This window comes from Lupinus angustifolius, unplaced genomic scaffold, assembly GCF_001865875.1.
Source record: "Lupinus angustifolius cultivar Tanjil unplaced genomic scaffold, LupAngTanjil_v1.0 Scaffold_370, whole genome shotgun sequence".
Taxonomy (NCBI): domain Eukaryota; kingdom Viridiplantae; phylum Streptophyta; class Magnoliopsida; order Fabales; family Fabaceae; genus Lupinus; species Lupinus angustifolius.
This window is the reverse complement of record NW_017727767.1, coordinates 296,514-324,220: the sequence shown is the minus strand read 5'-3', so window position 1 is coordinate 324,220 and position 27,707 is coordinate 296,514. Positions and strand designations below refer to the sequence as shown.

The 27,707-nt window shown below is 35.1% G+C and overlaps 1 protein-coding gene across 4 annotated transcripts; it reads right to left on the bottom strand.

Moving 5' to 3' along the window:
* Positions 1-381: 381 nt before the first annotated feature.
* Positions 382-27,707, bottom strand: LOC109341114 (rRNA biogenesis protein RRP5). 4 transcript variants are annotated; one of them, XR_002106895.1, is made up of 41 exons: positions 27,434-27,704; positions 27,044-27,249; positions 26,503-26,643; positions 26,204-26,374; positions 24,992-25,091; positions 24,774-24,892; positions 24,549-24,671; positions 24,365-24,436; positions 22,471-22,563; positions 21,184-21,297; positions 20,937-21,059; positions 19,527-19,712; positions 19,328-19,402; positions 18,698-18,834; positions 16,405-16,539; positions 15,984-16,129; positions 15,831-15,896; positions 14,178-14,284; positions 12,964-13,044; positions 12,789-12,863; positions 12,606-12,707; positions 11,853-12,021; positions 11,609-11,757; positions 11,207-11,290; positions 11,012-11,112; positions 10,341-10,485; positions 10,015-10,089; positions 8,285-8,435; positions 6,716-7,340; positions 6,271-6,331; positions 5,006-5,151; positions 4,743-4,926; positions 4,384-4,482; positions 3,006-3,349; positions 2,724-2,900; positions 1,710-1,806; positions 1,468-1,623; positions 1,153-1,383; positions 996-1,079; positions 710-902; positions 382-657 (listed from the first exon to the last, which is right to left on the bottom strand). XR_002106895.1 is itself a non-coding variant. In XM_019578936.1 (41 exons), the coding sequence occupies exons 1-40, from the start codon at positions 27,615-27,617 to the stop codon at positions 795-797; spliced, it is 5,742 nt and encodes a 1,913-aa protein (XP_019434481.1). In that variant the 5' UTR covers positions 27,618-27,704; the 3' UTR covers positions 382-706; positions 765-794. The 4 variants fall into 4 exon arrangements, 3 of the variants coding, with proteins under 3 accessions (XP_019434481.1, XP_019434480.1, XP_019434482.1); XM_019578936.1 differs by having other exon boundaries at positions 382-706; positions 765-902; XM_019578935.1 differs by having other exon boundaries at positions 382-902.

Here is a 27,707-nt window from a genome sequence, read left to right as displayed (position 1 = left end):
ACAGACCTAACATCAACAATGCTATTTGCAATTTATGCACTGTACATCCATGTTAGCATGCATATGATTGGAATAGGTGAAAAAAACTGTACTCAAATGGACATTAAAAATTTAAGCATTTTTTAGCATATAATTTTACGTTTGACAGGTGAGCATGATGTAAATTCAGGATTTAGCTACATTCTTGTGATGCTTATACTTCGGAGAACGTGAAGTGTCACATCAATTTCAAGAAAATATTAAACAGAACAAAATCATATCTAAATAATAACTCTTTCATAGTAAATAAGTCAACAAATTTCTCAAGTGAAAACAGCCAAGTGAACATATAAAATAATTTTGACGTTCTCAAAATTAATAGTAATCAAATACTATCAAAACATTAAATATTCCATGTGACCCAAAAAACAATAAATGATTTGAATACAAAGAACCTAAGTGTTAAACCAAGTGAATACAGCCCAAACTGAAAAACAAAAATTGGGCCAATGATAGATTAAAATGGTCTACATTTCAACTAATAAGCTCTCCATTTTAGCTTATAAGCTCGCTAATCCATAAACTATTTATGCAGTAGATATCCCAATTAGCAGCACCATTTAGTAGTGTTAGAATCACTAAATTTAGAAGCATCAACAAAGATTAAATCATGTTAGTGAATGACTTCGAAAGATATCTACTGCTTCATTACCATACCCTTAACAAACACAACACATTGTCTTCAAATCTTCAGCAACTCAAGAATCTTGTCCTACAAGCTCAAATTCAAAACTAGAGCAATGCTGAATCTTGCCTTAAGACACAGTACGTTCAACATATTCCATTGCTTTCCCTTTCACCGATTCAATTCGTTCTTCATCGCCTTGGGACTTCTCATATTCGAGATACTTTTTAAATAAGAACTGCAAATCAAGACAATGAAGTTCTATGTAAGGCTGAAAGTGAGAAAAAAAGTACAAACATCAGCAAAATCAGGATTATGAATAAGCACACACCTTCATCTTTTTAGGTGGGAGACTCAGACTAATTGCCCTTTCAAACAGTGCACGAATTACATCTGGATCTTTGAGTTGAATTTCCTATCAAGTGCACAAGCATGTTAGGCTCATAATAGTACTAATATAACAGAACATTACATGGAGAATGACATACTTGATCAAGATAAACACTCCACAAGTCCGTTCTCTTTGGGTATTCCCGTAAAATTCCTTCAAACAGAGATCGTCCTCGATCAGGAACCCCAACCTTGAATTCAAGAATAGCTGCCTGAGAAATGAATTTAATATGCTTATGTCGGGGAAGGCTCAACAATGCACGATTGATAATAGCTTGAATTCCGTCAGGCTTTAGCTTCAAAAGGCCTTGTATGCACCTCAACCATACCTAAAATCCAGTGGAGAGTAAGTTACATAACATTTATTATGAAGAACACAAAAATAGGATTTAATTTTAAAATTCACGAAATACTTTGCATGAATGCTTGAACTTCTTTGTCATTTTATTGCAGAGTTCATCAGCTAAATCATGCTGCTCAGTCCTTTCATACATTCCCAAGAGTGCTAGATGGACTTTTTTGGGATCATTGTACTGTAAAGCTCTTTGGAATACTTTCATTATGGCCTCCTACACACAGAAATTTAAGGTCAGGATATTTGGGGTGACCATATTGGTGACAAAAAATATAAGTTAAATTGCTGTTTCTTTATTACCTCTTTAGGGTTTCCAAATTTATTTTCCAAATTGAAGTAGGCCTTCCAGATGTTGAGCTTCTCATTCTCTTCTCGGATATTTATTGTCCTCAAAGCCCTTCAAGATTTTCGATGCAGGGAGCAGGAAGAAAAATGAAGTCAGATGACTCAGGCTATATAACATATTGTAGTGAGAAGTTGAAGGGAAGAGAACCAGAAACAACATCAATTAACCAATAATGAACCAAAAACATTCAGTCCACTGTTTGGAATAATTTCTATGAGCTCAGCATCAGTTGGGTTCAGCATTTTTCATTTGCTGTTTTGGCAGCAACGGCCTTGACATCTTGTTAGGTTGCTTGGGGCGCAAGTAGAATTTTCTAACAGTGAATCTAGGACAACTTTTCTGTTCTCACTGGTGGTGTTTCTATATTTCTGTGTTGTTTGGAAGAATGGGTGGCCTAAGCTCTTTACACTTTGGATGGCTGCTGCTGTTTGAGTTTCTCCTCTTTTTGGTGATGGCTTGAACTTAAAATAGTGTGTCTAATTTACTGTGCTCTTATGGGTTCAGCATTTATACTAAGAATCCAAGATATTTGAGCTACTTTTTTCTTTCCTAAAATATCCACACGACTGCACAAACTAAAAAGATTTTGGGCAGTGATACAGCTAGGCCCTACAAACAAGTTCAGCTCTAAGGCTCAGACCTTTCTCCTAACCAAGAAGCAGAGTTTGCTTACCAGTAACACCAAAGCCCTTATGGGTAAGATAGTAAACTTATTACATATAAGGTTATTGATCTTGTTAATAGGGTTGGGCTTAAGCTTGTGCTAGCAGTCCTAGTACCTCAATAGGGTTATTGGGTTCGGGATTGTGCTATCTATTACATGTTTTCATCATATTGTCGTTCAATAAATGAAAAAGAAAAACTAACGTTAGCATTGGACAGATTCAAATCTCAGTTAACAAGATCGAGTTTGCGTTTCACAAGGATTTAAATATGTTAGCTCCAAATCATAGTTCCTTAGGATGTACCTTTCAGCAATTGAGCGGGCTTTCTCAACATCAGCCATAGAAATCATGAAATCCATGTACTTTATCCAGATGAAACTGCTGTTAGGAGAGCTTCTAACCACCTTTTCAAACTCATCGGCTGTTCTTGGTATATCCTCCTCCAGTAGTCTTTCTTCAGCAACCCTTATTTGTTTCTCCCTGTACATTATAGTTGCAATATACTTCAAATCCAAAATAAAAAATGAAAAATTTAAATTAGCATTGCACTGCAAAGAAAATGTCATATATAAGCATTATATCAACCTCTCCTGCTTTGCCTTTATTTTTTCACGCTTCTTCTGCTTTTCATCTATAGTGGCTTTTTCATTTGCTTGTACTTCACTTTGAGTATTATTGTTATTGACATCAAATTCATCAAGGTCATCAAGCACAACTTCAAGTGGAGGGATGGATGCCCTTTCTTTTGCTTGTGAAAGAATTGGGAATTGACCAGCTTCACCTTCAATATCTTTATTATAGGTTTCCAGCACAGAACTATCTGGAACAAGATCTTCTGAACCTTGCTCAGAAGTCATTTCAAGATCAGAATCATCTCCCATATACGAACTCTTCATTCCCAGAGAAATTCTGTGTCTTTCCTCATCAACCTGATATAAAATGTTAGTAAAATGCAAGCAAATAGTACTATATAATCCACACAAATCACAAAAGAACTCTGTCATAAGGATGTTTTTGTTGTGATTTCTATCTAATTCTGGTCAGTAATTTTCTAAGGACCCTAGTTAATTTAATGTAATTTGGGTTAACAATGATGGAATCAAAGTCTAAATATCCGAGCATCATGATGCGAACACAAATCTGTTATGAATAAACCACTAAGTCAACTAACAGAATGCTAACTGTAAATAGTAAAGTAAACAGAATATAAAAATGGGGTGGGCGTTCAGCACGGTTGGAAAAATTAGCCGCGTCCTAGCTCATTGGGAAAGTACTGCCTAGGTTATTATAAATGGCTCTAGACTCATATACTCTACTGACATGGGACATTCAAATTTAATGAACATCTGGAGTGGACAGTTTGCAGGAACAAACACCTGCAGGTTGCCAAACATCATGGTAGTAGCAGGGTGGCATTGGGACCCGGTACGAGGTTGTTTTCAGACAATGAGGACCATAATGAAAGCTTTTACACTTTAATTATTAGCAAATAATAACTGGCTAAGACAGATAACAGAAAGCTAACTATAAGTTAGGCAAGTGAAATATAAATAAGGAGGGGGAGGGGGATTTTCAGGATAAATTAGACTGCAAGAAAAGTGCAATCTTAAGAATGACCACAGGGTATCTCCGATTCTGACATCTTCTCGTAATTGAGTTGTTATGTATGTATTGTGTATTTGTTTCACATTTCTTTGGACCAGTTCTAGTGGATATCTATCTCATTATCATGTACCCTTATGAATCATGAACATGTTATCTGACTGCGTATATCTTCATTTTACAAACACAATCAACATGTTCCATACAAAGCATTTCCGTTTATACAATATACATACAACCATTCAAAGTTCATAGCTAGTTGTTTTGGAAATAAGTATCAAGGGAAGAGAGAAGCTCACAACTTTCTCCAGGTGAAAATATAAAAAATAGTCCATAACTAACGCTTTCGTACATAAATTACCTTCAATATTCTTGCATTTACTTTCTCTCCAGCACTAAACTTTGATTCAATGTCATCAATACGGTCATCAGAAACCTCTGAGATATGGCACAATCCAACCTAGGTAATTGAATTATGATAACCAGGTTAGGCCCTAGAATTGGATTGACCATTACTACTACGGAAAAATCATAATGCGACAAGAAAAACCAAATATACATTTTTTTCTGGATAGAGCTCTGAACATTTGAGCCATCCAAATTAAGTAATGTATAAAACCGAGAAATTAAAATAGAAATATTCATAAAATTATAAAGCTAGAGAATATAGACTCATTTCATCTTGACAGACCAAAATAGCTACAAAGGAGGTAGAGGTACCATGTCAGTGTTGTCAATTGCAACAAATAAACCAAATGACTCAACACGCTTAATCCTGCCAGATATTACATCTCCAATCTGAAATTTACTGAAATCGATGTTCACAGACTTGGATTTACTGGAACCACTTGATGTCTTCAATGTAACTTCAACGCGACTAGAAAGAGGCTCCACAGATATAACCCTGCTATTTACAGTCTTAGCACATCTCTTCGATCATCTCATATTAGATAATCCAGAGAAATGACAGGTTGATTACTTACCTTCCAGTTACAAGCTTTCCAACAGGAAATTCTTTCGCAAGATCATCAACATATTCATCAGACAGATTGGATAGAAGAATTTTGGCATCAATTTTTCGTGAGAGCATAATAAAGCATCCTTTTGGTGTGACACTCTTAACATAACCCTATTGGAAAAATAGCATACACAAATAAATCCAAACGATCAAAATAGCATATCAGAAATGAATATAAAATTACACCTTAACAAACCATCTCAGAAGGGGGTGACACCCATGACTAGATTTAGCTAAATCTAAACACGAAAGATCACTACAGAAGGGGATGACACAAAAGTATAAAACTACATCTTAACAAACCATCTCATGAAAGATTTGCCATGGCCAGTGAAAAATTCAAAATTAAAAATATATAAAATATCCGATCTTGGTGACAGAACCTTACCAATAGTTTTGAATAAAATGTAGCATGCAATCATGTTATCTTGACAACAAAAGAAAATCAAATGGTCAATAGATGTATGTTAAAAATTGAATTTATGGTGATGATGTCTACTTCATGTAAATACAGTACATTATATGACAGATTCCTCAACAAAGACTTTCCTTTCCAATTGAAAAGACTGAAAAGTGGTAGTGTCTAGAACAACCAAAATGTAGCAAATGTACAGAGAAATGAAGTGATAGTCAAGAAGAGGATCGGATGTCCTGTACATAACACCAAGACGAAATTAAGAACTTCTCTTTGTATTTAATAAATCTAATTCTTTAGAAAACCTACACAAATCTCCTTCCTTCTTGTACCAGATTTTCAGACTTCAATGCAAATATTAGAGAATTTGGTAAACAGTACCCTATGTGGGGGAAGACCATGTACACATACATAATATATACTTTAAATGAGATTGCTGTTTGTAATAGTAAAGGTAGTACCAGAGAAGCACAGAAGAAAAACTCCCCAGGTGGGGAAGTGAAGGCTCAAAATACTAGTTAAACAATTATGAAAATCCTGTGTAAGTTTGATATAGCCTCATTAAAATAAAATAATCAATACCACCATCCCTCTAAAAAGGGACAAATTCGTGGATCTTCCCACCCAACCCCGATGATCAGTTTATATGATTGCAAAAGGAGAAACTGCCATCTAAAATTTGAAAGCTAACTTACTAGCACCTCAAAACAGCGTCAAACAACATTAGAGAAAACATCTACATTAAAGAAGCTCATGTAAAACCTAGTAAAAAAGAATAATGATAAAACAAAGTAAAAGAGCAAGAAAATCAATACCTTAACAATTAAATCAGGATGAAGATCCTCAATCTTCTCCACACATTTGCTATTAACGTCCCTGAAAAACCTCAAAGCAAGAAGATTAAATTTCTATGCTTAGGAAGTATGCAACATCTGAAGCAAAGAAATTCAAAAAAGAGACTTTTATTGAAAAAATTGAAAGCAACAATGTTATTGACAATGTTGAGCTAAAGGTTTTGAAAGTTGAAACAGATTGATTGGTTGGTAGAATATGAATCAAGGAATATAGAAACTCGAATCTGACAGGAAAAACATTGATAGAAACTTAGTAAACTGGTAAATATATTTTCCAGAAAAGTTTCAGTTCATTGTACCTGTTGCATCAGATACGAGTCTGACAGCAATTATGCTTATGCAGACAATAAATAATAATGCTAAGGCCTGGACTAAGTAAATTTCATCACCAAGTATTGGTACTTACACAATGCTGTGAGCATCTTCGGAATCCTGAGACAGCATCCCATTTGAAGGACGCAAGGACAAATCAATGTGAACAGTACCCGTAACAGTGTGACTGATTTCAAGAACTACACCTTTGACAAACTTCCCTTCATGATATCCAGACAAAGGGTCAGGCACCAATGTATCTGTAAGTTCTGTAAAATGTACTTTTCCATATGTATGAGGACCAACTTGAACAAGCAATCCACCGACACCTGGAAGTATTTTTGAAATCCTTCCACCTAAAACATCTCCTTTGTGAATGTATGTTGTTAATTCCTTATTCTTACCATCCACTTGCGGCTCCTCACTAATTCCACGTGGGAGAGCAGAAAAAGGACGTAGAACCAACCGCAGTAGCTTTTTCTCCAAGTTGATAGACAGAACACGACCAGAAACAGGTTTCCCAACATGAAATCGATTTTGGAAATCCTCAAGCTCACTCGGTTCACTAGCACTATCAAGAATGTATAGTTGAGCCCTCACATTCAGTGATAATGTCAACCAGACCCAATCGTTTTCTACCTTGTACACATAACCAGCCACAGATTGCCCAATTTTAAAATCAAGATCTCCAGATACAAAGTCGACTATATCACCAGATCCTGGATTGAAGTTCAGATAACATATTAAATTACAGGAAGACCAACTTCGAAATAAATGACAAAATCAAAAGTTTATGATACTTTTCATAACAAACTAAAAGGAAAATAAATGAGGACAAGAAGAGCATAAAAGAAAATCAAACCAAAGTTATAACACAGGTCCTTTTATCACTTTTTTTAAATCTTGATGACAGTGACACCGTGAAAATACTGTCACCACAAATTTTAAATTATCAAACAATCAATATAATAATAATGGTAAGAACAGATATAACTACATGAAAGTAACATATCCCATACAAGTTTGGATATGATAGATGTATCTAATACAACTATACATCTATTTCTTCAAAATATAAGATACGGCACGCTTAGGATATGCACATAAAATATGCATAGAAATTCTAAAAAATGGTGAATATATAATTTTTGTTCCAAAATTTCAAATAAGGAATGCACTTCTTAGAAATTATTTAACATAAATAAGTTAAAAACCATTATCTTGATAAATCTTTGCTTATTGCCGACAATAAAAAAGCAAGCTTGTTTCCTCTCTCTCTATCTCTCACTATGTTTCTACTTAGAAGATGGAGTGATATTCCTCTCTCTCTACACTTCTCCTTGGCTGATTGTGTGCTTCTACATGATAGATGGGTTGTTATGTCTGATCCTGCTTATCAAAAGTATTTTGCGAAAACAGAATTCTATCATGTGAAATGAAAATATATACGCATTGGTGAAGTAGCCAAGAGCATCTATACATCATATATATGTATTCCATCTGGATATGGGAAACAAAAGGAATCATAAGATGTGACTATAAATAATAATAAAACTACATTTAAGCAAATTAAATAATGCAGATCCCTTCCTACACACAGCCTGCCCTGTATTCCATCATTTATTAATTTTCCCTATTCATTTGGCAATAAGACATAATTTACCTGCAATCAGTTTAGGTCTGACTGATAGCTCCCACTGTGAGCGCATTCGTTTGCCATCTTTTTCATTAGGCTTTGCAATAATCCTTGCGGTAACTGTTTGCCCAATTCTGTAGCTAGAAAATGGATTTTCTAAACCATTTGCATCATGTACCTGCCCATAGGTAGGAATCTAAAAAATAAGAAATATAACATAATACATTGCAAATAAAAAAGACAGTAAGCCTTGTATAAAAGTAACTATCGCTAGAGCGAGTAAGAGAGATAGTATTGAAAACAGAAATTAGTCTTTTCTATTTCTGATAAGTTAACTGATGCAATTAGAAGTGGCTCTATTTATAGAGCTCTAAGTCTAGCTTACCCTAACTTACAGTTGGCTTACAACTAAATATCATTCCCTATTATTCTCCTGAAACCCAGGATGGGTGATCAAAGTATTGAAATCAAGAACTCCAAGCTGGTCCCTTAGGAAACTGAATCCTGTGGGAGAAAGAGGATTTTTTATAATATTACAGTCTGAAAATTGACTGGGATATGCTTTACTTGAAGAGTCTTGTTTCGAACTTTGTCCTTGACAAAGAACAAATCTAATTCCATGTGCTTTGTCCTCTGGTGAAGCACTGGATTATGAGCTAGAGCCAATGTGCTTAGATTATCACAGATCAGAGGTGCAGACAATGAGAACTATAGTTCAGTCAAGAGTGACTGCACCCACGTGAATTGTTGAGCTAACAGAGCAAGATTCTACATTCAGCTTTTGTGCTGGAACTAGAGATAGTGGTTTGCTTCCTTGGCTGCCACGTAATCAAATTAGGCACTAGGAATAAGCAAACACAAGAAGTAGATTACCTATCCTTAGAATCAGAGGCCTGGTCTGATCACAAAAACCACTTGGAGATAAAGGAGAAGTAAAGTAGGGGAGACCGGTTGATGAAAAATGACATAGGACTGAGTGCTATTCTAATATCTAAGGATTTGTTTAACAATTGACCGGTGTTCCTTAAGAGGAGCAGATAGGAACTGACAAACCTTGTTGAAAGAATAAGCAATATCAGGTCTTGTAACGGTAGCATACTGAAAGGAACCTACTATAAATCTAGATAGTTTTAGAACCATCCTTAGTCAACTTAGTAGTTTGAACAAATAGAAGAATTATTTGGTTTGGTTTCACTCATTTGCCCTGTCTAATAAGTATCTGACATATTTGGACTGTGAGAGAAATAAGGAACCATTAGCTAAGAACTTGACTTCTATGCAAAGAAAATACTCAAGTTGAAGCATGTGATTCATTGCTTTTGAGGGTATGGCTTTTGTGCCCTCCAAGAGGAGGTTATTGTCCAAAAATTAAATTAACTTTGTAGATCTATACAGAGATAAAACAGTTCAATTTTTTTGGTTTGGTTCAGTTCTAATTATTTTGTACTGGATACTTGATATGAAAAGATATGGCTAACCAATAAGAATAGGTTATCCAAAATTCCAAATTCTTATCCTCTTATCAATGAGAAGTGGCTCTATTTATAGAACTCAAGTCTAGCTTAGCTTAACTAACGGGGTTGGCTTACAAAGAACTATTACTCCCCAATACATTGTCGCGGTGGTAAGGTTAGTGCCTCTGTCACTAGGGCAACTCTGTGTACATTCTGATGCACACAAGGGCTGCCCTCCAAGACAGAAAATGTACAACTTAAATGCTAACTTATATATTGACAAAAGAAACACATTAAAGTTACCTCTGTTATGTGAACCCGACCATGCAGACCAAAGCCAAACTTCAATTTGAGTTCAAGAGATTTGATTTCAATAATCTGGACAATAAATTCATGCATGATAAAATTAGAAAGACCAATGTCAAAAGGGGGTGGAGATTCTCCATACAATCTTGAATCTCAAAACAAACATAATTGAAGCTTATGATGGTTCCATATAACCTTGTATATCAATACGGCCTGAAAAGCCAACAAAATATATACTCACGCATACCAATAACCATACAGAGATATGCACAAACATATATAGGCATTCTAAATGAACTAAATATAAGTATATAACCACATACCTCTGCCTCAACCAAAGATCCCACTTGATGGGTAGACTTCTTCTTGGACCGTTTAGAACTAGATGTCTCGTTGACCTCATTAAGAAGTAAAAGTAGCCTTTCCAATGATTCCGGGCTTGGAAGAGCCATGACAGTCGCTGTAACACTGACCAAGTAAACCCTTAAGTGTAAGGGCAGTGTGAAGCAATAGATATACATGAAATGAAATATCTAGCCCCTGAAAACAGTTCTTTTTTTTTAAATAATAATGTTTACCCGGGAGAAATGAGTAACATACTAATCAGAAACATTAAATATCAGTTAAAAATGAAAAAGCAAGCAATTATTGACTTCTAATATCTGGGATGCTTAGCAAGAGATTTTGAAACTCCAAACATACAACAACTGCACTGCCGGCTGTCTTTTTTGCAGTGTGAAACCCAATTTAGAAATGAACAAAAGATGCAACCACCAATAAATACTGATGTTCATCTCATTGATAAGTATTTATCACTACAACTTCACAGATAAACACAAGAGAAAATGACAGAAGAAAGACACGGTAATAGTGAAAACCAAAAGCATGTTTGTCAACCAAGTGATAAAATAACAGAGTGAATAGCATTGTAATATGGGATGAAATAAGGTAAAAAGCTGAGCCAACACTTCTAATACATTATTTCTGTTCTCACCTTTGTCCATTTTGAAATTGTTTCCTATGAAACATTTGAGTATTATAGTCAGATATGGATGCATATCCAATAGTGTAATTATTCTCCGGAATTGATAGAACCTGTTTCATAGACATAAGTTGAGTAAATATGTTGATAGTCATGAATCAGTTTTACAAGTAGATAACTAGAAAGACAAAGAATATCAACACTTGCCAAGTAATTTTCTTTCACAATTTCCACCACTGCATTCACTGTCTGATGCAAAACCAAGTCCTTCGATGCATCTCTTCGACGTTTCTGGAAAGGTATGACATTTTATTGGTCAAAATAGGTCAATAATGAATCATGGAAGGAACCTCACACAATAGGACCCCCTTTTTGGACAAGATGAATGGAAATCATAAAACAACAATCTTAACAGAATAAAAGTATATCTTCCCTTTTTTCTTTGGACTGAATGGAATAAAAGAGCATGTTTCCAATTTAAAAAATAATAATTTCAAATAATGGTTCCATAGCATGTAGATCGTATAGAAAACGTTCATCAGCTTTCTCTTCCATGTGGGACAAAAATGCAAAACACGGGGAAGAGGGGGGCAGGATAAAATGCTCAACCTTCTTGCTGGTTTGACTTGTGGAACTTCGTTCTTTAGATCTTTTAAAGAAATCTGGTTTTAGAGTTAAATCAACAAGCGGTTCTGCCTTCACAATATCAAGAACCAATGCTTCCACTACAGAGCCTTTCTCCACTGTGGTGCCAGCCACTGACAGATTATATGACAGGGAATTAGTATTTGTGCTTGAACAAGAATTATCCAAACTTGAGAATCAAATACCATGTGGAAAGGAGAGAACTTACACTGGTAATTGGTGATAAAACCAATAACATCATTGTACTTCTCAAAGCTTACAACAACTCCCACATCCTTAACATCCGCAACTTTACCTTTAACAACTGTACCAATGTTAAATCCCTCATCCCACTTCAAATCAGATGCACCAGAGCCCAAGTATTCCAACTTAGCAATCTAAATTTAGAGGCACACAAAAATAGGTCTGTTATAAGAGAGTGTATGTGACAGGAATTACATAGAACAAAACAGAAAAGGAACAAAAAAATTATCATAAGGGGCTAGTAAAATCACAAATGACAATGTAGGATAAATTGAATGTAAAGGATAGTACAAGTTATAGTTGAAGATCTAATTAAAAGAATTAAAATAAAAAGGATGTCAGATACATCAGCTCAGAAATACATAAGTAAGCAAATGGTATGACCATATTAAAACTTCTCCCGGATCTAGTTGCATAAGACATTGGGAATACATGATTGTCAAATAAACAAATCAAATGAACACTTAGATGAACAATACCCCACACAACAAAATCAAAATTTATATATATAAAAGCTGAAAAGAATCCAGTAAGCCAACAACGTTCTAACATGTCTGCTTGGCATATAACCCTCATACTTGTGGCATGCCTAGCAAACAGCACAATAATAGTGATGTATCTGTGCCGCATGCACGAATAATATATATTGTATACAAAATTTAGAATTATAACAAACATAAGAATACTTGTCAACATTACAGAATTTGATGATGGTTACCTTTTCATCCATAAGAAAGTAGTCTTGAATAAATGATGCATCTGTAGAAGAACATGACGTCTGCTTTAGAGAAAGTGTCACTCTACCAGTTTCACTACTTATCTGGAGAAACAAACAAAAATTAGACCATGACCTGCACTAAACATTCATAAATGTTAAATTTAACATCTGAGATATACTAACATTGGATACATTACTGCGAACTGATTGCCCAACATAATAAGCATCCAAAATACCGGTTTTCTGATCATCTGCAGCCTATAGTAGAGAATGATATTACCATACTATCATACTGCGGAAACAAAGCTACAGGGCAAAGGGAAAAGAAGAGGGAGGAATTGTGTAACAAATGAAATACCATTTTTCTTGAAGCGAAACCAGTTAATTGACCAAGGAAACGGACAAAGCAGCCTGTCTCAATTAGGTTACAAATATAGCCCTGCTCCACACACAATTCACAAAGCAAGACAAGAGAGGTCAACAGCATTATCACTGACAAGAAAGAAACTTATAATATAACTTAAATCGAGCATTTGGACATTGTTGTTCATATCAATTTTTAGTTGGTCATTACACATTTGTTTCTCCGCAAATGAATCTCCTTCACCTTCGAATCCATCACCTTCATCTTCCAATCCTCTAATATCATCTCCTACCGGTTCAGTCCCTCATCAATCTTCCTCATCTAGCCTCTCGGAGTCTGCTAATAATCAGTCACCTAATCTTGTTTCTCAGTCTGCTCATCTAATGCAGACTCACTCAAAATCAGGCATTGAGAAGTCTTTTGTTCCTAGAATTTCCAGAACTTTTCTAGTTCAGACTGAACCAACTTCTCTTAAAGCAGCCCTTACTGATCCTCTTTGGTTCCAAGCTATGCACGAGGAGTATAGTCCCTTTATAAAGTAAGCCACATGGTCTATCGTTACTCTACCTCCAAACAAGTAGGCCATTGGGTGTAAATGCCAAAAAAGTGCTCTATCAGGAAACTGAAACTGAAATCTCCAGCATTATGCTCGCTCCATACATCAGCCTTGTAGTAACCCAAGACAAACACCTTGTCCCATTACATCACCTTAACCACAGTCACTTCAATTTCCAAAATGGCTTCTCAGCCATTACACTCAGATCCTATGCAAAGATAACTACCCTAAAGAGACATAACTGTCTCTATCGGGAGAGAGAGGGAGGGAGAATTTAAAATTGAACTTTCTATTATTAGCTAAAGTATTTTGATACAATGAGAGGGCAGCTCTATTTATAGAGCTCACATACAACTAACTCAGTAGGCTTCCAATACATACTAACTAAACTCAACTAACATAGTCAACTTATATTACAAGCTAATCACCAACTCTATTCCTAATATCCTATAACATTATACTCCTATAACATTATACACCTATACCTCCACTTTATAAAAATGGAGTGATTGTTCTAAGAAATTCAAGTACATCTGTGCTTTCAATTCTTATATGGCAATATGACTTGGCTTCATCATCTATGTCTGAGAAAATGACAACCAGAAGATGCAAAGAGAAAGACGAAGGTGATATGTTTAAATTGATGACTTACATGCACAACTGAGTTGGGTTGCATCTGACTGATATCAGCAGGAATATGTGGAGCATATTTAATAAGGGAAGCTTTAGCAGACAGAATCAAATTGTTCCCCTTAACATCTGCATTTATTAAAATGAAGCATCAAATTGTAAGTTTAAGATATACTTTATCCACTTGATGGTGAAAGAGCAAAACACCATGAAAGAATAATATGATCATAAGATAATTCTAATCCGTTGTTAGGACTTGGGAATGACTCCAATATATAACCAATATGCAGTTGAAGTTTCTGCTTGACATATGAAGGAAGTTTACTAGTGAAAAGAGTATAAATTAGAGGGATTAGATGAAAAAGGGAAAACGAATAGTCTGAGCTGATTAAGAGGAAATCATGAAAAACACTTCAATATCCTTTGATTCACAAAGTGACCTGTGGAAAGATGGACAATGGAAGATTATAGAAGCCAGTGGAAATATACACCCTCTAGTCCTATTTACCAGACACTTAACTAAATTGTACATACCAATAAAAGCGCTTACTTTTCTTGCTTTTATAAACAAGATTACAATCTTATCATCATTTAATATTGCTCCTCAATGAATAGTCTTATTGAAAAGAACAAGAAAGTAGAGATAGTCAAAGCTTTTAATATGGTCAAATGGGGAAAAATTAAATTCTGCATAGAAAATGTACAGTTACTTATAAAAAGGACAATTAAAACCTTCTAGATTATGTCTTATAATAAGGACCAAAGGGAGTATATCATAGGCAAGAAATACCCTGGCATGCAATCACTCTAGCAAAGCTCAAACATCTCCAATTCATCGGAAACAGAGTTTGGAATTTCAAACAGTCAAACAGTGGCAAGAGCACCACGAATAATTGAGGAACAGAGTCAAACATGTTCAAAAATGGAAGTCAGAACCAAACAATAGAAAAGATGGAAGAGAACAGCCAATCAGGAGTGAAAACCAAAAACTCACAATGAAGTTTAATCTGAGGGAAACACTACAAGCAGAAGCCAAACAATGGCAATCAAAGTAGAGACACTCCTTCAAACCAGACCAACAAATGACCTAGACCTGGCTGATGTAAAATGGGAGGCTAACGAAGCACACCATGCACCGGGAGATGTGAGTGACCGAGTGAGGGAAATAGGAAGGAGGTGGAAAGTGGACGTGTGGGAAGCTTCCAGTGACTAGACCAGAGAAGTAGAACAGAAATGTGGAAGTAAGGCTGCCAGAAAACGTCAAGATACGAATATCAAATAATAGGTGCTAACAAGAGCAGGAGTCATCATGTATAGCCATACTTAGAATTTGGTACCTTCCCTAACTCATCTACAAAGCAATAAAAGGAACTTTCGAACCACAATAAAAAGGAAATTGCTGAGCTTTGCAAGAAATGGGGAGAGAGAGAGACTGTGTGACAGAATTATTAAAATTGAAGTCTATGACTGTTTGTGTAGGCAATCAAGTTTGTAGTAGGTTTGGTAATATCAGATCAAATGCAGAACAAACAATTAGTTAAACATGTTTACATAGTTGTTTACTATGTACACATAAGATCATGACAAGGAATTAGAAATTTCGAAATTTGGAGCCGAGGGTTCTAACTTCTAAGACACATTCACACTTAGAACATGCTGGATATCTTGAACATACCTAAAACCAGAAGTTGATCAAAATTGTATTTAGGTTTCAATTTTGACTTCATAGAATTAGCTTGCCCTGCATAATAAGTGGGTACAATCAGCAATTCCATTACAAAGAAGAAGGAGCAATTGGGAGCCTTTATCAAGCATAAGGAAATTATACCATGATGATCTGCCAAGTGTTCAGTAGATATTGTACCCCATGAGATACCACTTGCATTAACATGAACAACTACTGCATTGGCTGTTACTCTGTCAACAACTCCTGAAACAAGACTACCCACCCTGACCATATCACCTTCAGCAACCCTGCCATTTGAATTGTCAGATTGAAATTTGAATTAGCCCATAACCAATTTACCAAAGGCATTGCCTTCGTGCACATTTTAATTATAGCCCTCGACATAAATCGGAAGATAGTGTCTGATAGTAAAACTTGACAGGACTAGAATATATTATTTTAGATGAGAAGGACAGCACATCTACTAAAATGTACAGTCTTATTAATCAATAGGTCAAATATCAATAAGTAAAAATTTCATGACAGAAGATCTAAGCAAGGCAGAATGAAAAAAGAAGAAAACCTTGTTGGCTTTATTGTGAAACTAAGATTGATCCTCCGTGAAGCAGGAATGGAGCTAATTACCCGGCATTTGACTACTTGTCCAACATTATACACTGTACCAGGATCGACTCCTGGCTCTAATCCAAGCTCAGATCTGCTCATAAACCAAAACAATAAATAAGGAAGTTCTAGTATTGAACGTCATATCATTGAAAGAGAAAGGGAACAGCAGTAATATGAATTTCACCACTACTATGTCAGAGAGTATATCATAACTTTCCAAGGCACCAATACAGACCATATTAAGACACTACTTCAAATTATATTCTAATAACAAACCAAGTGTACAAGAAAAAGGATATGCATGATTCATAAATGGAGAAGTAAAGAATTCACAAATTAAACATCCTTGAAAAGCAATTAAAATCTATGATGCATGGGTACTCAAAAGTTGTCATACAAGCGTTGGGTACATAGCCAATACTGGTACTTGCTAGGTACTCATGGGTACTTACCCAATACACATGAAAAGTAGGTATATAATATCACTCAAATACTTCTATATCAGTGCATAAAGCAAAGCTTTATTGCTAAGTTTTTGTTTACAGATGATGCATTGTTATTCAGAAATGGTTGTCGTACCAGAATTGGGTATGCAGCTGATACAGGTACTTGTTAGGTACTCATGGAAACTTACAAATACACATGAAAAGTAGGTACATGATATGACTCGAATACAAGTTTGATTCCCATGCAAAACACCAAGCTTTGTTGCTAATTTATTCGTTTTCATATGAAATAAAACAAACTACTTCAACTTCAGTTCCCTTACTTGAATACTTTATAATTTATTTTCAAAACTTGTTAAAGCATTATAAAATTGTATTTTTAGATTATGGTTAATCAGATTACTGTTTAGGGTATATAACTTTATATAGTGTAATGTGCCATACATGTACCCTAACTTTTAGAAATTTTCTGTGCCCAATATCAGTACCTATAACAGTAGGGTGTATCCATGCTACTTAGGATGAAATATAGCATTACATAAAACAACAACAAGCAATTTCCCACTGGGTCGAGGCAGCTGGATAAATCAGATAATACCATTGCATTTTGTCATGATCCATGATTTCAAAAAGGCAATTTAAATGTAAAAAAAATTCATGGTTTAACAAAAAACCTTCTTTGGTCTTCCTCTACATCTAACTATTAGGCCATCCTACATCAGGCCTGCTTCCCTGACTGGGCCTTCTATTGGTCTTTCCCTAACGTAGCAAAACTGTATAAGGCAACATGCTACCATCTTTTCCACCATATATGCTATCTTGACTTGCTCTCTAAGAAGCTGTCATTAACCATCTTTCCTATAATATCTACTCATCTGGTGCAACATCCTTATTTACACAACAATGAGTCTATGCTATTGTTGGCTTTTTATTACCAAGCATTCTGTAACAAAAAGCATTGTGGATCTTCCAAATGTGGTAAAAAATTCCATTAACCTTGGGAGGCACTTTTAAATCACAACACCCAAAGCACTCCATTTCACCCACCCAGATTTCCTATGATATACCTCTCCCTCTATTACTTTGTATGATAGAAAAACCAAGTAAAAAATAAGGAGAGAAAAAAAAGAGACTTTCAAAGCTTAGGCATTGCACACAAAAAAGATATCCCCTCCATTAAACATGTATAAGGAAACCATGAAGACCAAAATACATTAACATTCTCTGATGCATTCATTCTTAACTCTATCATGTTATGATGTCTACTCACCCAATGGAATATTCTTATCTCTGCTACATTAAGTTTATTCTCAAGTTGACATTTTACCGCATAACAGTCTGTCTCATACCACAATGCAAGTTGCAAGTTATAGTTGTGCGGTAAAACTTTCTCGTAAGCTTTAGTGGCATATTTCTATCACATATAAGTTATAAACCTGAAGCGTTCCACCATTTCATTCACCAACTTGAAACTTATGGTTTACATTTCTATCTACTTCACCAATATTTAGTATGATTGCCCAAGGAGGCCAAAATAAATACAAGAAATAGATAGCCCAGAATATTTATTTGCAAATTAGTTAGGACATCTAACTAGGAATAGAGAAAGTAGCTAGTAACTTTTAATAATATTGTAATAAAGGAATGGCTTGTGAAAGTTACATCTTAAAGGCAGTTAGTTATTTAAAAAAGTTAATGAACAAAATTGAAAATTCATAATGCAAAAAAACATATATGACTTTAGTTAGTTGTAGTATTAGATCATATCAGAGAATGACTTAGTGAAATTGACAAGAAACTTGCCTAGGAGCAAACCCTTGGACCCCATTGTAAAACCGTACAAAGCACCCATGCATTTCGATATTTGCTATCCATCCATGACTTATCAAACCATCAGTTGCATCACCATATGAACTAATAATCGCAAGCTTTGATTTCACCTGTAAAAGTGTCATATATCTAATTTAGAATTGAATATGTAACTAATTCATGGAGAGTGGCAAAGCCTAATCATTATACATCCAAAATTTCATAACCATCAATTATGGAGAATGCATAAGACCAAATCATGGAAAAAAATCCAAGAAATCTAGCTATGGGTTTCCTTGATTGATCTTTTGTGATATAAAGTAGTGTTGATGAGTAGATTTTTATGTGTGGTTACTTCAGACAATTTAGTAGATAAACTAATAAACATTGGAAAGGGTTTTAAAAGTTCTTGAATTGACACATCCTTTCTTTTTCATTTCCTTTACAAAAAAATATCTTATCAACAACTTTGGACTTCACTTTCAACTTCTATGTATAATGATTTTAATCCAAATAAAGAAAAAAACAAAAAGGCAAGTAGTACTGGATGAGTAAAAAGAAATAAAGTGCTACAGGATTGAATAAGTTGGGGAAGATAGGAAGAGTTAACACAAAGAAACATACAAGAGATTTCTTGTGTGTCACGGTCACTCTTTTTGATTTGCAACCAAGCACACGGAAAACCAATTCAGCTCCCACCTGTACCAGAATCCATGCAAAGGCTTTAGTCATAACTTGTGACAAAATGACAACATTATAAGGTCTATTGTAGCAAAAAACTGCCAATACCAAAAGGTTATATATATACACACAATAGAACCACCTTAAATTTTTTTCCAGGCTTTGCAATATCCAATTCAGACATATGAGCAACTGGGCAAAGTGCCTTCACACCACCAGGAATTTGCACAATAGAACCAAAGCTATCAACTGAAAGAATCTTAGCCTTCACTACCATTCCTGGCTTGACATCAGAATGAGTAAACACTGCTTCTTCCAGAGCACTAGTCTGCATGTGACGTAAACAACCAAATGAAAACCTCCAACAAATTTGCATCTCACTTACAATGATGTCTACTTAGAAAATGCAGTGCTTCATTAAACTACAGACATAAGACAAAATAAAATGCACTATTCTAACATTTTGACTAAATAAATTTATAAAAAAAAAACTTGAAGGGCATCTTCATTCTGGATCATGGAAACCCCATTTCAGAACGAGAGCCATTTTAGAACATAGAAGCTTGAAATTATCTCGAGCCACTGATTCATGATTCAAGATCGAATCGGAAGATACTTGCAATTCAGGGGACGATTCCGATCACCCTCTCTGATTCAGGGCATATAATCGTCTCGATTTTTCTGCTGACTCGTGATGTTTCGTACGAGTCAAATTGTGAAGAGCACTATTTCAATTACCTTGATTGTTATCATTTGTTACCAAGCACCGAAGACAAAAAATTACAAAAAAAAGCCATATAGAATGTCAAAAGTCCTAATATCCATTGTTGGCCAAGCTATTAATAGTACAAGTATACATAAAGAAACAGTTTCCAAAGAATAATACAACTACCAAAAGGCCCAAGTATATAGGCCACCCATAACAATAAATCTGACTGTGTGATAATTCAATAAACAGAAAATGCTACATTAAAAATAGAAATCATAAAAGTGTGTGTAACATATCTTGTTAGTATATACCAAAGCCAGACAGTTAAAAAGGAAAATCATAAAAAATAGTTCACTTTGACTGCTTTATGATGTTGAAGCCCAATTAGTGCTAGATTAAACTTCCAACCCATTCTCCAAACAAAAATGCCTAAGGGCAGCATCATTCCTATGACTCTTAGGATTTTGCCACATCAGCAAAATTGATCACTAAGACTAAACTAAAGACCTTCAAGACTTTAGTCCATGTTGCTAAGACTCTTATATAATTAACATATTATCATATAAACTTTTAAATAAAATATATGGAATATAATCATGTTAAGTGAGACAAGGGGAGTGGAATGCAATTATGGCAAGAGTTCCCATAGTCTTGAGCGTCTTGATAATTAACGACTCAAGCTTAAAACTCCACATAAGACTCATGAAACTAGGAATGTGGATGCCCTAAGTATGATAATACCATATACATAGTGCAAGTGTAATACTAATATAAAAGCACATCAATCATTCAAATACAGATTATTATGATTTTTAAGAAACTAAATGGAAGTAGAATGAGTACCTTCAAAACTCCTGTAGCAAGTCCTTCCAAATGCCTGAGCCCAAGAATTCGAACCCGGATATGATTCCCTTCTTTGTATGTCTTCTCAAGCTTTTTGATCTCCTTTTCAGCAATTTCAGATATCTGTAAAAAATAATTTTCAATTATCATTCACTTCTTGTCTAGGGAGGTAGGACTTGATACTTCTGGTTGTTGACCAATCACATGTAAGAGGTCTACATTAAAAACTTATCCAGGAACTACGTACGCTGACAAAAGCAGGAGTTGACTCAGGAATTGATGGAACCTCAAGCAATAGTCCTGATCCTTTATCCACCCTGACAACTTTTGAGTCATCATATATATCTCCAATTTTAACATGCTGCCCAAAAAAGTCAGTTCACTAGTCAATTACATGGTTAAAAACCTAGTAATGTGAAAACTAAATTACAGCTAACATCAGAACTGATAAAGCACTTAACAGAGACATCAGGGAATAAAGATTTAAATAGACTTCAAGTCAACATACAATTACAAGATATTTATCATGGATCAGTTCACAAAGGCATTATTTAGTTAGAATAATAGAATGTAAAACAATTAACTTACCGGGAGACCTATACAAATATGATTATTGCAATCACTGCATCAGTAATATTTACAGACGATTAATACGGAAACATTTCTTTTACCGCGTTGTCGGGCAATAAAAGTAAGTAGTGGCACTTTAGGAGGAAGATCTTTGAGAATTCAAATGTAAGTGAAGAAATCCAACATTGAAAAGTATGGACTAAGTAAAGATCATACAAAGTGGAATAACCCAGGGACCTAATGCCTTCACATTTTGGGTCAAGATATGGACTTAAGCCAAAAGTGTGGCTCCTCTTTATGCAACTTCACCTATTTTTGTCATCTAGCCATGAAACTATATTCAATGTATTTTTTAGAACATCATCATAGTGAAATATATCAACATATCTTAGAATATCTTAAATTATATTGTAGAGAGTATCTAGATGATACTTGGATATAAAGAGAACATATCATATTATGATGATTATATATTGGATTTTCTTAGAGTATCTTAGAATCTCTTAGGATTGAGAGTATCTTAGAAGATTTCTTGGGATTGACAGAGCATCTTAGCTCTTGGGATTGACAGAGATCTTAGAAGATCTCTTAGGATTGAGAATATTTTATTTTATCTTTTAAAATTTGTTTCTTTATTTAATTAAGGGTCTCATATTAGTATAAATAGGGGCTAGTACCATGTCTTTATATCACAATATCATCACATCATAATTCACAATATTATCAATATAATTTACTATTTAAATCATTCGTTTTTCTCCTTCCATATCTAAACCCTATAATTTCATCAATCCTTTCTATTTTTCCTTTATTGCAGACCATATTCTGATTAACAAAAAAATGAAATTGGAAGCAAAACACAAGAAACTCAGCATATAACTGAATTGAATGGTTAATACAGCGACAAAGCCAAGAAATATCTCATCCAAAGAGCTCAAACAGCACATAAGACTAATATACTTACAGAAGGAGGGGCCTTGTTCTGAACAAGATGTGGATTCAGTGTCAAACCCACAGCTCTACTTGATGGATCAATGAACAATATACGAGCAATAACCTAGAAACATAAAAGGAACATATAAAGCATTTTATAATAGCATAAACCAAAAAACACATAAGCAATACCTTGAACTAACAATGTGTGTGCACATCTCTCAAGATAAAGAAGTAAATATGAAGCTACAAACAACACAATCAATGTGATGATGCATTATGACTGCATCAAACAAAAGCCCGATGACGCCAATGAGCTGAGTACACAACTGATGTTTTTATATTAGGGGCAATAGGTACCTACGTAAAGGGTGTAGTATATGTGGTGCTTGGTAAAAGGAATGTTAATGATATTCCCAAGAGTCTGAAAATGTGAAGGGAAAAAATCTGGATTCCCAAATTTGAGTCTGAGATGATTTATTTGCCCTCGTCCAAGTATGCCAATAACTATATTGGTGATCCCCATGTGATCATATCTGTTGTTGGTGCTCAACAGTATATAACCCTCACAAGACCACAAATCTCGTACATCGTCAACGGGGTGTGCCAGTTCCTTTCACAAAACTTAGATAAGCGCTAGAAAGTTGTCAAAGGGGTGGAAATACCCAGAAGGAAAAAATCGTATAGCCCACTACTACAACCTGTTGTTGTACACTTGTAAACCAACCTTCAAAACTTGTATGACTATTTTGATGCTGTGCGGGCATCAGACCCTGATGACAGAAGATACACATCAGGGTAGGGTCCAGCATCTAGATTGGTCCTAATGTGATTACATATTGTTAGAAGAAGTGATCATTGGTTGCAGTGTCCAGTATAGGAGCAGAATACAGGAGCTTGGCAGTCAGAGCTAATGAGCTAATCTGGATTCAGTCTCCTAAAAGAACTACATATGTGGCACTACTGTTAAAGAGCTTAACTGCTGTGTAATAACTACACATAAAGCTTAAAGTGAATGGCTGGCTAGCTAAGCCAAATAACAGTATTCTCAGCTTTACATTTGTCTCTCTGTTTAGGAGACGAGAGACCCTCCATCCTACCCTCCAGGGGTGAATTTGCTACCCTATTGCTTCCTACCCACACCAGAGTTGTGAAAGCTAGCTTCATTCTCTCCCAACTTTATCTCTCTTTCGGCTTTGTCTCTATTTACATTAATTTCTCTTTTGAACAAAGGAAAAAATTCAACCAACGTGAATTTTCAATCTGCATGTAATATTATTTACGGGTTATGTTACCCTGAGCACTAGGACTGAGGATAGGTTGTTGGATTAAGGTAAAGTTCATTGAGAAACTGAGTCTACTAGTTCTAGAAATAAAAGATTCGCCATTTCCCAATACAAAGTTGCGCTTTTAAACTTCTTATCCTCAGCCCTAAGGACTGAGTTTAACATTTTCCATTATTTTTTATTTATAAATAAATAATTAAGCATTTAAAACAGCAAGTAGTTTCTAGTAGATTACTTATTTTCTACTACAGAGCAGTCCCATAATTTTCACCTTGATTGGTGTCTTTCTCTTTCTGAAACAACACAGATATACTTAAAAAGCAAAGCAAACTATTAATAAAGTAAAAGGTTACAAGCAAAAGGCATCAAAAAGGGAGGCCTGCACAACAGGAAACCAGAGGGAGGCCCACACAACAGGTTACAAGCAAAAGGCATCAAAAAGGTTTTTGATATGAATTTCAAAGAATGTCGACATGCACGAAAAAAAGTATGCACTGCATGGAATAACTAGCTATTTATACTGAAGAAATTTGAGGATAAAGTATTTCAGTGCATCAAGCAAATAACTGGATTATGATTTGGACAAAGGGTGTATTAGAAATTGAAAAGGTAGCATACAAAGGTTAAATTCAAAAATACCTTCAGAGATTCACTGTACTTATCCTTCCAGTTTGAGGCAGAAAAAATATTTTGCAAATGAAAAATATCAACCTGCAATTAAAAGTTTCCAAAAAATTATGGTTAAACATTGACAATGGAACTTAACTAACTCATACCATCATTTATATGTTCCTACTATATCAATCATTGAGGATACACTTACAGTTCCAGTGAAGTATGTGAGAAATGATAACATAACACCATTCTCAAGGATCGACTTCACACGGGCATTGACCATCATTCCTGGAACTAGAAGATCAATTGATAGACCTTTCAGATCCTTGGTCTGTATCAAATGCACAAAAACAATCAAACAACCAAAAGGGAAAGTGAGAACCATAAAATAAAATTCAAAGGAATAAAATATTAATGAATAGAGGTAGCATACCACACTTTTGGACATTGTATCAGGGTCAGAACTCAAGTAAACCACTTTACGAACTTTGTCAATTTTTCTGACCAGCCCCTGCAGAAGTTGCCCAACTTTTAATTCACCGCCTAGGCCTTCTGCACGCATTTAAAAAATCCAGACAACCATAAGCCACCCCTGGTTTAACTGTGACAGACAAGATGAAGGAATGTGAATTGAAAACATTATACTCATACCAGTCGAGCTATTTTTCGGCAAGAATCCCGTGAAAGAAGGCAGACCAAAATGAAGAATGTAACCATGATCTTCAATACTTTTCACATATGCAGCAAGGACCTGCAAAAGCAAAGTGTACAGAAATCAAGTTTAATCTTTCAATTAAGCCTGAAAACACTCAAAGGACTCTGAAAATAGAACATAGATCAAGATGCAAAAGAGGTCTTCATATGTAATGCATTGCTATAACACCATGATGTATAAAACTGCATCATTTTTATAAATAAATATGATAATAAAAATAAAACTGCATCATATTTCATAGAATATGACTTGTTCAGAAAAGCTATATTCTCCGCACTTGGAATGCAAAAAAGTAATGATCGCAATCACGTAATCATAAAACATTACGACTGATGTCAGTGTACAATGTGCTAGGATGTCTACACATAAGTTAGCAAACTTTTTTACTACAACTAACACTCCCACAAAATAACATGATTTGAAATAATTGTTTCCAAATAGAAACAGTCGATTATGATAATCTTTTGCATCCTGTTTTAGGAAATTGGATTCCTTGTTCCATTGCTATATATTTTAGGAAAAGTATGAAGTTCTTATGAGACTAATTGCATTTTTGTGAGGAAAAAGGAACTCCGCAAAGAAAACAAATAATGAACTACAGAAACATGTACACTGAATTAATTCCTAGAAACATATAAGTTCAAACACTGACGGTCCAGTGAAGTAGCTATGTGATATGACTCACAATAGGAGACTGTCAAATATCAAATAAATTGACTCTCGTATGCCCAAAAAATCTAACTTTTCGGTGTCACATGGGATTAAAGTATATAAAAAAAAAGAGTGGTCCAGTGCATGAAGTTCCCACTTAGTGGAGTATGGGGAGGGTAGACATAAGCAGCATTGCCCCCGCAAGAGGAGAGGTTGTTTTCAAGATTTGAACATGTAACCTCATGGTCACTAAGCAACAACCTTATCGTTGTGCCAAGCTCGTCCTCTACATGGGATTATAATATACTCGAAATTATTTTCACAACAAAGATTTTCTAACCATTTTTTATGTTTTAACATGAATATACTTTGCTCCAAGTATGTCATAATTGACAATGAAACCCCTTAAACAGCACAGAAGGAAACTAAATCCTAGTCTTGAGAGACGATTAAAAAAGCAGTCAGCTATAAATATTTCCAGGCATAAAATGACATACCATGCCTGCCTGAACGACATCTAGGTTGAAGTTCTTGTGCAACAATGAAAGACGCAACGAAAGCCAAATTTTTCTGGTTCCTTTCTCTTTCTTGTCATCATCCAATTTCAGAACAACACAGGAAACCAGCTGCCCAACACAAAATACAGTAGAAAGAAAACTTTCCCCAACCTAGTGTGAGAAAGAGAGAAGTGAGCTAAAACTTAAGGAAAATAACGATAGTGAAGGATGGTAAGGAGAGTGAGGTAAGACAATGGGGTTTGGTAAAAAAAAAAATAATTAAAAGCTTACTGAACAACCTCAATTTTGTCATCGAAAATAGGATCCACTGCATCTGAAGCATGAACTAGACCACGGAAACCCCCAGGTAAACTAACTACAAGGTCTTTCGCATTTACTTCAACAACAACTCCCCAAAGCTTCATTCCAGGAGTTATATTCTGCCATACATGAAAGTGAAGATAGTTTAAGCACAGCACACACACAGACAAAAAAGAGCACCAAGTTTACTACAGAAGAATATCAGGATGAATCATTGTAAAATTCAATGTACTTGATTAATAATAAAATAAAATAAAAACAAATCTTTTAACGGTTCAAGATAGTTAAATTCCTGATCACAAAAGTATAAGAACTTGAATTTTCCCTACAAATATCTATTCCTTTGTGAGAAATAAGAAATATATTCTACATTTACACTCTACCATGAAGAACTATTCATTCACAGTACCTAACATAAAACATGTTAAAACAACCCTTAATATTTCGAATTTCGGCCAAAATCACAAACATGTACAATGATTAGATATCCTTCATTCTATAAGTTACTGAAAACACTACCTTGAGAGTAATTTTATTCACACGTCTAGGTAGTTTTCCAGTGATAGTATCAGTGGAAAGCGAGCCCCAATCATCTTCAGGTTCATCATTCTTCCTCGACAAATTACTCCCCTTCTTCTTATTCTGCTTCTTTTTCGAGTAATCATCACCGTCAAAATCATCATAATCTTCTCTCACGTTCCTTCTCTTCCCAGAAACAGGTCCACCTAAATGAAAAATTCCCATTAAATACAAAACAATGCAAAACGTAAATTTAAAATTACGAGAAATGAAATTAACCTCCAACACATTGAGGTTACCGTAATCAAATTGAAAAAGCATATTATATAAAGAAATGGCATTCTACTTGTGTCGAGACTCGGCGAGGAAAAAATAGAGAAGAATTGTAACCTCGAGGAAAATCGGGGACTTCGTCTTGGAGCTGCAAAGCGAGTGCTGAAGACTTAGCAGTTGAGGCAGCGGCGTCTTTTTTGTCCCGTTTAGGTTTGGAAATTTTCTTAGAGGATTTATCGATTTTGGTCTTGTTTTCTGAGTTCTTGTCGTTGTTGTGTGAGGTTTTAGAATGTGGTGCCATGTCTCTGTTTCTTAGAGCACCCCCTTCAGTGTGGTGGCTTGGCTTCAAGACAGAGGTAGTGAAAGCAGGGTTTAGAAAGGAGGGTTTAGA